At 51.3% G+C, this 15,127-nt stretch overlaps 1 protein-coding gene across 1 annotated transcript in view; it reads left to right on the forward strand.

The window, feature by feature from the left end:
• The window catches only part of dnah5 (dynein, axonemal, heavy chain 5), a 521,599-nt gene that overhangs the window by 428,801 nt on the left and 77,671 nt on the right, over positions 1-15,127 (forward strand). The window contains exon 68 of the mRNA XM_072509474.1: positions 9,915-10,105. Within this exon, the coding sequence (XP_072365575.1) occupies positions 9,915-10,105 (191 nt within the window). The remainder of the gene's footprint in view (positions 1-9,914; positions 10,106-15,127) is intronic.

Below are 15,127 nucleotides of genomic sequence, written 5' to 3' on the forward strand. Positions count from 1 at the left end.
CCATAAAACCTACTCCCGGATAGACTTCTTCGTTATGAGCAGGGCACTAATTCCAAGGGTGGAGGACACGGAGTATTCGGCCATAGCCATCTCAGACCATGCCCCGCATTGGGTGGAGCTGGAGCAAGGGGAGGAGAGGGACCAGCGCCCGCTGTGGCGCCTGGATGTGGGCTTGCTGGCGGATGAGGAGGTGAGCGGGCGGATCCCGGGGTGCATTGAAAGCTATCTAGAGGCTAATGATAATTGGGAGGTGCAGGTGGGGGTGGTCTTGGAGGCGCTGAAGGCGGTGATTAGGGGAGAGCTAATCTCCACTAGGGCCCACAAGGAGAAAGAGAGGAGAGAGAGGGAGAGATTGGTGGGGGAGATTTCAAGGGATGGATAGGAGGTATGCAGAGGTCCCCGAGGAGGGACTACTCAAGGAGCGATGAAGCCTCCAGGCCGAGTTCGACCTGTTGACCACCAAGAAGGCAGAGGTGCAGTGGAGGAAAGCGCAAGGGGCGGTGTATGAGTACAGGGAGAAGGCTAGCCGGATGTTGGCACACCAGCTTCGGAAGCGGGAAGCAGTGAGGGAGATTGGGGGAGTTAGGGATAAAGGGGGGAACATGGTGCGGAGTGCAATGGGAATAAATGGAGTATTTAGAGACTTTTATGAGGGGCTGTATAGGTCTGTGCCCCCGACGGAGGAGGGGCGGATGCATCGATTTTTGGATGAACTGAGGTTCCCGAGGGTGGAGGAGATGCAGGTGGCTGGGCTTGGGGCACCGGTAAGGCTGGAGGGGCTGACTAAGGGGCTGGGGAGTATGCAGGCGGGGAAGGCACCGGGGCCAGATGGGTTCCCGGTGGAATTTTACCGGACTTTCAATGAGGCGTGGGGTGGGGGGGGGGGCCCTACCCCCGATGTCCAGGGCACTGATCTCTCTGATCTTGAAGCGGAACAAGGAGCCATTACAGTGTGGGTCGTATAGGCCAATCTCTCTCCTCAACATGGACGCAAAGCTGTTAGCGAAGGTGTTGGCTACCAGAATTGAGGACTGTGTCCCGGGGATGATTCACGAGGACAAGACAAGTTTTGTTACGGGAAGGCAGCTGAATAGCAATGTATGGAGGCTCCTTAACGTAATCATGATGCCTGCAGTGGAGGGGGAAGCGGAGATAGTGGCGGCGATGGACACGGAGAAGGCCTTCGATAGGGTGGAGTGGGGGTGCCTTTGGGAAGTGTTGAGGAGGTTTGGGTTCGGGGAGGGGTTCATCAGTTGGGTTAGGCTACTTTACGAAGCCCCGGTGGCGAGTGTGGCCACGAATCGGAGGAGGTCGGAATACTTTCGGCTGTACCGGGGGACGAGGCAGGGGTGCCCCCTATCCCCCTTGCTATTTGCATTGGCAATTGAGCCTTTGGCTATGGCTCCAAGGGAGCCCAGGAACTGGAGGGGGCTGGTCCGGGGGGGGAGGAACACCGGGTATCGCTGTATGCCGATGACCTGTTACTGTATGTGGCAGACCCAGTGGGGGGGATGCCGGAGGTGATGCGAATCCTCAGGGAGTTTGGGGACTTTTCCGGGTATAAGCTCAACGTGGGGAAGAGTGAGCTCTTCGTGGTACACCCAGGGGACCAGAGAAGGGGGATAGACAAGTTTCCATTTAAGAGGGGGGAAAGGAGTTTTTGGTACCTGGGGATCCAGGTGGCCAGGAGCTGGGGGGCGCTACACAAACTCAACTTGACGCGACTGGTGGAGCAGGTGGAGGAGGAGTTTAAAAGGTGGGATATGCTGCCACTCTCCCTGGCGGGTAGGGTGCAGTCGGTGAGAATGACGGTGCTCCCGCGGTTCCTTTTTGTATTCCAGTGCCTCCCCATCCTGATCCCTAAGGAATTTTTATTAAAAAATATATTTTATTGAAGTTTTTCAAACAAAGATTTTCCGTTTTTACAACTTAATAAAGGAATATACATTAAACGTTATTTAAATAATATATTAAACTAACAACAGATGGAAAAAGAAATAAACAAAAAGCAAATATCAACAACTAACTAAGAAAAAACAAGAACACAAAATAATCCCCCCCCCGCCCCCCTCTCTCACCCCTGGGTTGCTGCTGCTGTCTTTTCTGTTTTTCCATTATCGTTCCGCGAGATAGTCAAGGAACGGTTGCCACCGCCTGGTGAACCCCTGAGCCGATCCTCTTAACGCATATTTTATTTGTTCCAGTCTTATGAACCCTGCCATGTCGTTTATCCAGGCCTCCACGCCCGGGGGCTTCGCTTCTTTCCACATAAGTAGAATCCTTCGCCGGGCTACTCGGGACGCAAAGGCCAAGACGTCGGCCTCTTTCGCCTCCTGCACTCCCGGCTCCCCTGCAACCCCAAATATAGCCAACCCCCAGCTTGGCTTGACCCGGACCCCCACCACCTTTGAGATCACTCTTGCCACACCCTCCCAGAACCCACGCAGTGCCGGACACGACCAGAACATGTGTGTGTGGTTCGCCGAGCTTCCCGAGCACCTCCCACACCTGTCCCCCACCCCAAATAACCCGCCCAGTCTTGCTCCCGTCACATGCGCCCTGTGTAGAACCTTAAATTGAATCAGGCGAAGCCTGGCACACGAGGACGAGGAATCTACCCTACTTAGGGCATCCGCCCACAGCCCCTCCCCAATCTCCTCCCCCAGCTCCTCCACTATCGCCTCCCCCTTGTCTCCCATCTCCCTGTATATTTCGGACACCTTACCTTCTCCAACCCACGCCCCCGAAACCACCCTATCCCGGACCCCCTGCGCCGGGAGCCGCGGGAACCCCCCCACCCACCGCCCCGCAAACGCCCCCACCCGCATGCATCGGAAAGCATTCCCTGGTGGCAGCTTATATTTTTCTTCCAATGCTCCCAAACTCGCAAACGTCCCGCCACAAACAGGTCCTTCAGCTTCCTAATTCCTGCTCGCTGCCAACACCGAAATCCCCCATCCATCCTCCCCGGGACGAACCTGTGGTTATTCCTTATCAGGGACCACACCGAGGCACTCGTCACTCCCCTATGTCGTCTCCACTGCCCCCAGATCTTCAAGGTCGCCACCACCACCGGGCCCGTGGTGCACCCCCTCGGAGAGAACGGCAGCGGCGCCGTCGCCAGCGCTTTTAGGCTCGTTCCCTTACAGGACGCCATCTCCAACCTCCTCCACGCCGCACCCTCTTCCTCCCTCATCTACTCACAGACCATCGACACGTTGGCGGCCCAACAGCAGTCACCCAGACCCGACAATGCCAATCTCCCTCTGTCCCTACTGCGCTGCAGGAACCCCCTCTTTACCCTCGGGGTCTTTCCCGCCCACACAAAGCTCATAATGCTCCTGTCTATTTTTTTGAAGAAGGCCTTTGTAATCAGGATGGGGAGGCACTGAAACACGAACAGGAACCTCGGGAAGACCACCATTTTAACCGCCTGTACTCTGCCCGCCAATGACAGGGGCACCATATTCCACCTCTTAAAGTCTCCTCTGTCTGCTCTACCAATCGCGTCAGGTTAAGTTTATGTAGGGTTCCCCAGTTCCTGGCCACCTGAATCCCCAGGTATCGAAAATTCCTTGCTACTCTCCTCAGCAGCAGGGCATCTATCCCCCTGTCCTGTTCCCCGGGGTGCATCACAAAAAGTTCGCTCTTTCCCATATTTAATTTGTATCCCGAGAACTCTCCGAACTCCCTGAGTATCTGCATTACCTCTGGCATCCCCTCTACCGGGTCCGCCACATATAGCAGCAAATCGTCTGCATATAGTGACACTCGATGTTCCTCTCCCCCTCTAAGCACCCCCCTCCACTTCTTAGAGTCCCTCAGCGCTAAGGCCAATGGTTCAATTGCCAGCGCGAACAGTAACGGGCACAGGGGGCACCCTTGTCTTGTATCCCTATGTAATCGAAAGTATTCCGATCTTTGCCTGTTTGTAACGACGCTTGCCACCGGGGCCGCGTCCAAGAGTCTAACCCATCTAATGAACCCCTCCCCCAACCCAAATCTCTTCAGCACCTCCCACAAATAGTCCCACTCCACCCTATCGAATGCCTTCTCTGCATCCATCGCCACCACTATCTCTGCCTCCCCCTCCGGTGGGGGCATCATCATCACCCGCAGCAACCTTCGAACATTGGCATTCAATTGTCTCCCCTTAACAAACCCTGTCTGGTCGTCATGCATCACCCCGGGACACAATCCTCTATCCTTGTCGCCATCACTTTGGCCAGCAGTTTGCCGTCTACGTTTAGGAGGGAGATGGGCCTGTATGACCCGCACTGCAGCGGGTCCCCTAAGGCCTTTTTTAAGCGGGTCAGCAGGAGCATCATGGGATTCATGTGGGCGAAAAAGACCCCGAGGGTGAGAAGGGTGTTTCTGGAGCGGAGTAGGGTCAGAGGAGGGTTAGCGTTACCTAATCTGTGTGGGTATTACTGGGCTGCCAATGTGGCGATGATACGCAAGTGGGTAATGGAGAGGGAGGGGACGGCGTGGAAGAGGCTGGAGATGGCGTCCTGTGTGGGCACGAGTCTGGGAGCGCTGGTGACAGCACCGCTGCCGCTCCCGCCGACTAGGTACATCACGAGTCCGGTGGTGGCGGCGACTTTGAAAATTTGGGGGCAGTGGAGACGCCACAGGGATCTCCCCGATCCAGGAGAACCATCGGTTTGTTCCGGGAAGAATGGATGGAGGGTTCCTGAGCTGGCACAGGCAGGAATTAGAAGGATGGGGGACCTGTTTTTAGATGGGATGTTTGTGAGCCTTGGGGCGCTGGAGGAAGAATTTGGGCTTCCCCCCTGAAATGCCTTCAGGTACATACAGGTAAGACGGTAGGTGAGGGAGTTCCCGCTGCTTCCAGCACACAGGATCCAGGATAGGGTGCTCTCGGGGGTGTGGGTTGGAGAGGGCAGGTTCTCGGCGACCTACCAGGAGATGCAGGAGAAGGGGGAGACCTCAGTGGAGGAGCTAAAGGGTAAATGGGAGGAGGAGCTTGGGGAGAAGATAGACGAGGGTGCGTGGGCGGACGCCCTGGGTAGGGTTAATTCTTTCTCCTCTTGCGCCAGGCTTAGCCTGATACAATTTAAGGTTCTTCACAGAGCGCATATGACAGGGGCGAGGCTGAGCAGGTTCTTTGGGGTGGAAGACAGGTGTGTGAGGTGCTCGGGGAGCCCAGAAAATCATGCCCATATGTTCTGCGCGTGCCCTGCACTGTATGAGTTCTGGAGGGGTATTGCGAGGATGGTGTCTAAGGTGGTGAACACCCGGGTTAAGCCGAGCTGGGGATATGCACTATTTGGGGTATCAGATGAGCCGGGAATGCAGGAGGCGAAAGAGGCCGGTATTCTGGCCTTTGCGTCCCTGGTAGCCCGGCGGAGGATTCTGCTACAGTAGAAAGATGCAAGGCCCCCAAGCGTGGAAGCCGGGATCAGCGACATGGCAGGATTCATTAAATTGGATAGGGTAAAATTTGCCTTGAGAGTGTCTGTGCAAGGGTTCTTCAGGCGGTGACAACCGTTCCTAGACATTCTAGCGGAGCGTTAGGAGGTGGTCAGCAGCAGCAGCAACCCGGAGGGGGGGGGGGTACTTTGTGTTTTCTACTGTGTTTATTATTGCTTAATGGGGGGTTTGTATATTGGGGGAATTCGTGATGTAGTTGTAAGATGCTTATTTATGTGTTCTTTGTTTTTCTTTTTTCGGTTTGTTGAAAATATGTAAAAATTTGAATAAAAATATTTCTTAAAAAAAAAAAAATTGTCTGAAGACTTTCAGCTTTAGGCATAAGCTAGATATTACCCGATTAGAACTGGCCACGTTCTTCTTCTTCTGAGGCCTATTCTGGTCACTGAGTCCTTCACTCAGGATGTTGTAGTGCGAGGTTGGTCCTAGGTTATGATCAAAGAAATGAGTCAAGAGCTACATATTTATCCCTCCTGCGTAGATGTTCCATGCAAGGGGTCATGTTCATTTCCAAGAGCACAACGACCAAATGACCTCAGTCTTCTAATGACAGGTCCATCCTTCAGACATTGTTTTTCCAATATTCAGATATTGTGGTTACAGGTGTCTTTTTGTTACGTTACAAGTTCTTGTTTTTGCACTTTGCAAACTTTCGTGCAGTTAACAGTTCCTGTTTTTTGCACTTTGCCAACTTTCCATTAGATAAGTCATCTAAAGTTCCCTGGATATGCCTTATTTCAAGTTGACCAAATTTCCCATCATTGCTGCAATCAGTCATTCTGCATGAGTAGGGCCTTACTACCACATCACTCTGAAGTTAGAAGTGCTTTTTCTTCACTTCTAACTCTTTCAGAATAACAATGAGGGTAAAACTGGCAGAACCATCCTAAGTTAGTGATTTTAATTACTTTGTGGGATGGTTCCCAGCCTAGTGCTATTGTCCAGGGGAAGTTGAAGTTGACCCTCCTGGATTTTTGTCCGGTAAACCTTTACCTGGAAACGTCCAGATGGGATTTTACAGTGGATCTTTGGGGTACCCCCAAAATGCAATTCTGGGGAGCCAGTAAGATGTGACTCATTGTTTCACATGAGCCCAGAATCAAAGTCCAATGGTGAATCTTTCCCAGAGTTTGGCAGGTTGAAAACTGATGCTGGATTATTCACTTTCCCAGAGATGACTTCCACAATGAGATGGGCATGCAGAGATAAATTTGTTTTTTAGACAATGGTTTACAAGTTCAGAGGTTCCAGTAGAAACCATGTGGATGGGGGCCAGGCACTCAAACATGGGCAGAGCCTCTTTTCTTTTGTTCTTTTGTATATTTATTAGAATTTTATATTTTAGAAATTGACACAAAATTACAAAACAATACCATCCACAGAAAAAAAAAGTTTTTAAAAAAGGACAGATGGAGTCAGTATCCAACCCACATCCCCAACTTCTTGGGCAGCTTTCCGAGATAGACCAAAGAGGAGGAAAGCCAACCACCAGTCAATAAGGGGGGAATCACACCCACCCCAGAGGAGACAGGAAAACTAAGTACGTGCACCCGAGGACCAAACCCAGACACTCTGGGCCTACCCCTCCACGTCCCCCAGCCCCCCTCCCCACAGGTGCACCCAAAATTGGGCACCGTTGATCCACAAACACAACAGCATACCTGACCTAGCCCAGCACTGTACAAAACCAAAACTCAGGAAATTATGTCCCCAGGACCTTCCCGCCCAATCCACCCAGGTCAATGGCTACCCCCACTCACACAAGGAGAGAAAGGATAATTACTCTACTCCTAGCCAAGAGGGGATTCCAATCCAGGAGAAGAAGAAACGTCAACACACCCATCAATAGGGCATCCTGGGAAGGAGGTCCGGTGCAATCTAACGGCCATGATGTGCCGGTGAGGATCCATGCGGGCTGGTTAGGTCATGGAGAGGCCTAAATTGGGAACCGCGCCGGGCGGTTTGCCATCTAACCAGCCTACTCCAGTTGACAGGATCCGCATCCTGCCTAGATGTGACATGAAGCCAATTGAGGCCAGTTAAGGGCAATCTCCATCTCATTAGAGAGATGGAAGCACAATCTAACGGCCTCCCAAGATTTAACTGGCTCCCCAGTCCCACACAAATGTGGATCAGGCGTCACGGCACCTAGGAAGTCTCCCAGGTCAATGGAGGCCCCTGGGTGGTCAGGGCAGGGTGGCACCCTGGCTCTCATCTTGGCACCAGATACCTTGGCACCACCAGGCTGGCACCTTGGCGCTGGCACCTTGGCACTGCCACCATGACACTGCCAAGTTGCCTGCATGGCACTGCCAGGCTGGCAGGAGCACTTGCAGGGTTCCTGGGTGCCAACAGTGCACTGCCAAGGGTCAGGGCCTGAGGGAAGGCCATGCCCATGAATGAAGGGCTGAGGAAGGGTATGAATGGTGGGATGGGGGGGGGGGGGGGTAAAGGGCGTGTATGGAGAGGCCTCTGGAAGTGTGGGGGGGGGGAGGTCTGAAAGGGGGTGTGGGTAGGCCTGAAAAAGGGGGGCCCCTCAGCAACCCCATAATGGGGTGTCTTCACTTGTCGGGGGAGGGGCCACGCTAAATTGCCCTTAAATGGAAAACATTTGTAAAAAGGTTTAGCGCTGGAGGACAAGGAGGCGGAAGGAATGTGGGATTTGTTTCTGGAGGGGTGGTTCGCGTGTTTAGAGGAGCTGTCAGATAATTTTGGGCTCTCGCAGTCAGGAACATTTGAGTATCTGCAAGTTCGTGACTCCGTGAGGAAGATTTTCCATCAATCCTGGTCGTGTTGCCATTGTCCTGGCAGAGGATACAGCATCCCTTAAGGGGTTAAGGCCAAGTGGGAGAAGCAGTTGGGGGTGGAATTGGAGGAAGAGGTTTGCTGTGAAGCCCTGTAAAGGGTGAATGCCACATCTTTGTGCGCAAGAGTTAGGCTTATACAGTTGAAAGTGGTACACCTGATCCACTTAACAAGATCTAGGATGTGACGGCTGTTCGAGGGAGTGGAGGATAAGTGTGGGAGGGGCCAGCTGGCCAACCATGGACATCTGTTCTGTGCCTGTCCTGAGCTTGTGAGATTTTGGGTCTCCTCCTTCATCAACATGTCAGCGATTCTACGAATTGAACTGATACCCAGTCCCTTAGGGCCATTCTCTGGGTGTCAGACCGGCCGGAGCTGCAGACTGGAGCGGAGGCGGATGTATTAGCCTCCGCCTCGCTGCTTGCTCACAGGCGGGTTATGTTGGAGTGGAGGTCAGCTTCTCCACCCTGGCTGGGAGGATCTTATGGAGTTTTAATACCTTGAGAAAATTAAGTACACAATAAGGGATTTTACAGGAGATGGCAGCCGTTTATGTTGTATTTTACAGAGTTAGTCACCGTCGGCTGTTTGGGGGGGGGGGGAGGGTTTTTAGGGGGGGTGGGTACTGTCGTTTGTTGTCTGTTTTCCTGTTTTATCATTTTGTATTTATCAACAAATTTTCAATAAAAATATTTGACGAATCTAAATCCACATATTGCAGTAATAGTGATCTGAGCCCGAGGGGGCACCCAGAGTCCACAGATTTATCATCAGGTTGTGCCCCACTACTCTCACTGGCCATGGCAGCCGCCCCCCAGCAGGCCAACAATTTTTGAGAGTTTTTTTAGCCTCCCGCTCCCCCTTAACAGCCATGCGCTGATGTCCCGCTTGTAAATACTTGCACCAATTCGCGCCCACAAGACTTCTGCCTAAGAGGGGTGGAATATTGCGGAGGGTTGAAGCATGAAGTGTCCAACCCGCTAATGATATTTAAATTCATGTGAATTATGGTTTTTGTTGGACCCGCCAGCGTGGGGCGCACACTTCGATAATGCCTCCAGTGAGGGACTGGGACATGGCGATGGAATCAGCACTGAGCACAAATCGCAATTCTTTTCATTACGTGCTATTCTCCGTTCAATCACAATTCTTGCTGCTGGTGGCGGGAAGCAATTTTTAGAAATCCTTGGAGTTCAAAAAATAAGAGGTGGTGTAATTGAAACATTAAATTCTTAAGGGGCTCGACAGAATAGGTGGGAAGAAAATGCTTCCTCTGGTTGGGGAATTCAGAAACACGGGATCTCAATCTCAAAATAAGGGGTAATCCCATCGTCCTGGGAGGAATAAAAGTGTCTTCATTCAAAGGATTGTTAATCTTTTAAATTCTTTACCAAGGGAACTGTGGATATGCAATCATTAGTCATGGCTGAGGCCAATAGATATTTTTGGTATCAAAAGATACAGGCATAGTGTGGGAAGGTGGAGTTCTGATGGAAGATGCTGTGTAGAAACGTGTGAAGACTTTTTGTCTGACCACTTCATTGTACACTTTATTTCATAGGTCTTTCTTGTACACAAAATTCCCAACATGTTGGTGAGTTGATAACAAAATAGGATGTTATCTCTTTAACCTGAATATATATCTTATCTTGCAGATCCATCAAGAGTCCCATTACCAGTAAGAGAATAGCAAATATTATAGAGCATATGACATATGAAGTATATAAGTATGCAGCCCGCGGTCTGTATGAGGAACATAAGTTTCTGTTCACGCTCCTCCTTACACTGAAGATTGACATGCAGCGCCATAGACTGAAACATGAAGAGTTCCTTACTCTTATTAAAGGTAAGAATATTAAACTTCCATTGCCTCACTACAAAAGGGTTTATATATGATGTTAAAATAATTATGTATTAAAAAGTACGTACAAGGCAAATATTTGAACCAATTTGTGGAATTTAATTTGAGATTGTTTTAACAGATTTAACTGTGCATTTATTAGACTTTAATATCAGAACATGAAGCAACAATAATTCATTTTACATATATTTGGTGCTGTAAAATTATATACATCTGAAACAAATGGAACCAGATGATTAAACGTGTGACTTGAGTGTCAGCTGAGCTCAATAATTTTTTTTTTAAATTTAGAGTGCCCAATTATTTTTTTTTCCAATTAAGGGACAATTTAGCGTGGTCAATCCATCTAACCTGCACATCTTTTGGGTTGTGGGGGTGAAACCCACGCAGACACAGGAAGAATATGCAAACTCCACACGGACAGTGACAGTGACCCTGGGGCAGGATTCGAACCCGGGTCCTCAGCACCGCACTCTCAGTGCTAACCACTGCGCCACAGTGCTGTCCAGCCGAGCTCAATAATAACGCCTGGGTCAGAAAGTTGTGGGTTTAACTTCCCCTCCAGGACTTAAGCACAGGGCATGGCTAGTATAATTATAAAAGTAAAATACTGCAGATGCTGGAAATGTGAAATGAAACAGAAAATACTGGGAAATCTCAACAGGCCTGGCAACATCTCTGGAATGAGTTAATAGGAGTTAATAGGCGAGATCTTATGGCTCTTCATACCGGCAGGGTTTTCCGGTCCCCCCGATGGCGCACCCTTGCCGTGGGTTCCTGTAGGCATGGGGTGTAATCAGTGCGGAATCCTGTTGATAGCGGTGGTACCAGAAGATTCCACGGCTGGCCAATGGAGCGCCACCTCCCGCCACCAAGAAACACGCCATGAGGAGGCCAGAGAAACCCGCCCAATGTTTCAGGTCTGTATGACTCTTCTTTCGAGCTAGAGAGAGGGCAAAATCCTAGCTCTGAAGTGGTGTCTTAAGGACTTACAACATTAACTCTGTTTCTCTCTCAGCTGCATTTTTCCAGCATTTTACATTTTATAACATTTGCATTTTATAACTAGGTTGTCCAATTTTTAAAAAAAAATCTTTATTCTCCACATTTTCATCTTATAAACAACAGAAGAAAAACAAACAACCACAAAAAATGGCCCTGTCAATAAACAGTCTGAAACATCGACTTGTACATTCCAAAAATATGTTTAAAAAACAGAAAAAACAAACCAACACCCCCCTTACCGTCCCCCCCGTCCCCCCACACCTGTAGTGTTCAATGGGAAGAAGTTCCCGAAAGTGCATGATAAACAAACCCCATGAATTGTAGAACCCCTCCTTTGCCCCCCTTGACTCAAATTTCACCTTCTCCAGGGTCAAGAATTCCAGTAGGTCCCCCCCGCCACGCCAAGGCACAGGGTGGAGAAGCCGACCTCCATCCCAGGACAACCCACCTCCGAGTAATCAACGAGGCGAAGGCTAAGATATCTGCCCCGGAGACTTCCGGTGACGGCTATATTGGAGTAAGTCACACATTTGGTGGCTCCCGCTCAGGTCGGACCTATGGACCTTTCCCCCGTTTTTCTACCAGACTTGAATTGTAAAACGGATGTTAGTGGCAATTGTTTACTGAATTCCCACTTCGGTGCATGGAGAGAAGGACTAGAAGTGTTCGTAAGGGCAGGAACAAAACGATAGAGAAGGCTGCTGTAGCTGCAACAGAAGACAGCATGGCGGAGGTTCGGACCTCTGGCTTGTCCACCGAGCAGTCTATGGAGCAGCTGATGCAAGTCATTCAGGAAGGCTTTGCTACACAGAAACAGGACTGCTTGCATCCGATAAAAGAGTCGATTGAGCGGTTGGAGCATAGATTGGACGCACAGGATCGGGCGATCCAGAAGGTGGAGGAGGCGCTGGCTGGGCAGGAGGAACATCAGACTGCAGTGGAGCTAGAGGTGGGGAGTCTGAGGGACCAGCAGAAGAAGCTCCTGGAGAAGAGGTCCCGCCGGCAGAACTTGAGAATCGTTGGGCTCCCGGAGGGGTCCGAAGGAATGGACGCTGGGGCATACATCGCAGACATGTTTGTGAAGCTGCTGGGGGATGGGGCATTCTCCCGGCCATTGGAGGTGGATAGGGCTCACAGAGCACTCGCGAGGAAGCCGCGAATGGGAGACCCCCCGAGGGCAATGGTGGAATGGTGGTGAGATTCCACAGGTTCTCGGATAAGGAGCGCATTCTACAGTGGGCCAAGCAGACACGGAGCTGTAAATGGGGCAATAGCATCCTGCGGGTTTACCAGGACCTGAGTGTAGAGGTGGCCAGGAGGAGAGCAGGCTTCAACCAGATCAGGTCAATCCTTTTTAAGAAAAAGGTGAAGTTTGGACCAGTCTCTGGGTCATGCATGAGGATCAGCACTTTTACTTCGAGTCGCCTGAGGACACGTTGGACTTTGCGAAAAAGAATGGCTGGTGATGGATTGAGAACTTTTGAACTTGGCTGCAACGTTCATGTTTTTGTTTTTTCTTTTTGTTTCTCTGTTTTTGTAAAAAGTTTCTTGTTTTGCGTTTCATGAAAGATGTTTGTGATGCCGTTTGCATTGATTTGGAACCAGCGGTAGAGCTGAGTGAGTTAAGGTTTTCATTTGCACTGTTGGGGGATGGAGGGGTGCTTGTTTTGATCTTGGTGTTTTTCTGTTGGGCAATTGTGTGGGGATTGTTTGATGTTGGAGTTTGTTTGTATAAGCGGGGGGTGAGGGTGGGGAGGGAACAATAGGTGGGAGACTATCTGGCGCCGGAGATGGAGGCCACCAAGCTAGCTGGCGAGCTAGCTCTCAGAAGCGCTTTGGGGGGTGTGCATATGTTTGGTTTAGTAAAGGAGTTGGGTTACAGGGTGTTGTTACTAAGAGGGGAGGGGGTTGAATGTTCTGCTGACGAGGGAGAGACTTGGGCTGAGGGACAGAGAGGAGGTTGAGGGCGGAGTCTGCCTGGGGATGGACCAGTGGAGGCGCGGAGCACGGGCTGGAGGCGGGCCTAAAAAAGGGGATGGCTGATCAGTGGATGGGGGGGGGCAATGAGCCCCCCAACTAGGCTGATCACCTGGAATGTTCGAGGGTTAAAATGGGCTGGTCAAGAGGGCACGTGTGTTCACGCATCTTAGGGGATTGAAGGCGGACGTGGTAATGTTGCAGGAGACGCACTTTAGAGTAATGGACCAGGTTAGACTGAGGAAAGTCTGGGTCAGTCAGGTCCTTCACTCGGGACTAGAGGGGTCGCGATCCTGATCAATAAGCGGGCGGTGTTTGAGGCGGGTAGAATAGTCTCGGACGTGGGAGGTAAGTACATTATGGCCAGTGGGAAGCTAGAGGGGGTGCAGGTGGTATTAGTAAATGTGTATGCGCCAAATTGGGATGATGTGGAGTTTACAAAGAGGATGCTGGGGAAGATATCGGACCTCGACTTACACAGGTTGGTCATGGGAGGGGACTTCAACACCGTTATGGACCCTGGCTTGGACCGGTCAAGCTCGAAAACGGGCAGGGTGCCAGCAATGGCAAAGGAACTAAGAGGGTTCATGGAGCTGATGGGGGTGGGGGGGGGGGGGGGGGGGGGGTGGATCCATGGAGATTTGGGCAGCCGAGGGTGAAGGAATTCTCCTACTACTCACACGTGCATAAAGTGTATTCCCGGATTGATTTCTTTATTTTGAGCAGGGCCTTTCTAGCTGGGGTGGGGACACGGGGTACTCTTTCCCACCCCCGATCTGCTGATGATTAATTTTCCGCAAAGAAGTCGACGAACGGCTGCCTCCTCCGCGTGAACCCTAACAGTGACCCTCTCACTGACCCTTTGATTTTCTCCAAACAGAGAAAGCTAGCCATGTCAGATAGCCAGGTCTCTGACTTCGGGGGCTTTGAGTCCCTCCATGCTAATAGTATCTGTCTCCGGGCTACCAGGGAAGCAAAGGCCAGAACGTCTGCCTCTTTCTCCTCCTGGATTCCTGGATCTTCCGACACCCCGAAAATCGCCACCTCTGGACCCAGCGCCACCCTTGTTTTTAACACCGTGGACATGACATCCACAAACCCCTGTCAAAATTCCCTAAGCTTTGGACATGTCCAAAACATGTGGACATGGTTCGCCGGTCCTCCCGCACCTGTCCTCCACCCCAAAGAATCTGCTCATCCGGGCCACTGTCATGTGAGCCTGGTGAACAACCTTAAATTGGATCAGGCTGAGCCTGGCACATGTTGCGGACGCGTTGACTCTACTCAACGCGTCTGCCCATAGACCATCCTCTATCTCACCTCAGCTCCTCCTCCCACTTGCGCTTCAGCTCCTCGGTCTGCATCTCCTCCGACCCCATAAGCGCCTTATAAATGTCCGAGACGCACCCTTCTCCTACCCACCCTCTGGAAACTACCGTGTCCTGAATCCCCCTTAGCGGTAGGAGCGGGAAGATTGACACCTGTTTACGAAGGATGTCCCGCACCTACAGATACCTGAATTTGTTTCCCCTCGCCAACCCAAACTTTTCCTCCAATGCCCTCATACTCGGAAAGCTCCCCTCTATAAATATATCCCCTATCCTCTCAATCCCCGCTCTCCGCCATAACCAAAACCCCCCGTCCATACTCCCCGGTGCAAACCGGTGATTATCACAGATTAGGGCACAGACCGATGCTCCCACTACTCCCAAATGTCGCCTCCACTGGACCGAAACTCTCAGGGCCGCCAACACCACTGGACTGGTGGAGTACCGTGCTGATGGGGACGGCAGAGGTGCAGTTACCAATGCCCCCAGACTGGTGCCCTTACATGAAGCCGCCTCCATACGCACCCATGCCGACCCCTCCCCCACCACCCACTTCCTGATCATGGCTCTATTAGCCGCCCAGTAATAGTTGCTAAAATTTGGCAGCGCTAGCCCGCCCTCTCCCCGACTCCGCTCAAGCATTACCTTCCTTACTCGCGGGGTCTTGCCCGCCCAGATGAAGCCCGTGATAATTCTG

The sequence above is a fragment of the Scyliorhinus torazame genome, chromosome 6, assembly GCF_047496885.1.
Source record: "Scyliorhinus torazame isolate Kashiwa2021f chromosome 6, sScyTor2.1, whole genome shotgun sequence".
In the NCBI taxonomy this organism is placed as follows: domain Eukaryota; kingdom Metazoa; phylum Chordata; class Chondrichthyes; order Carcharhiniformes; family Scyliorhinidae; genus Scyliorhinus; species Scyliorhinus torazame.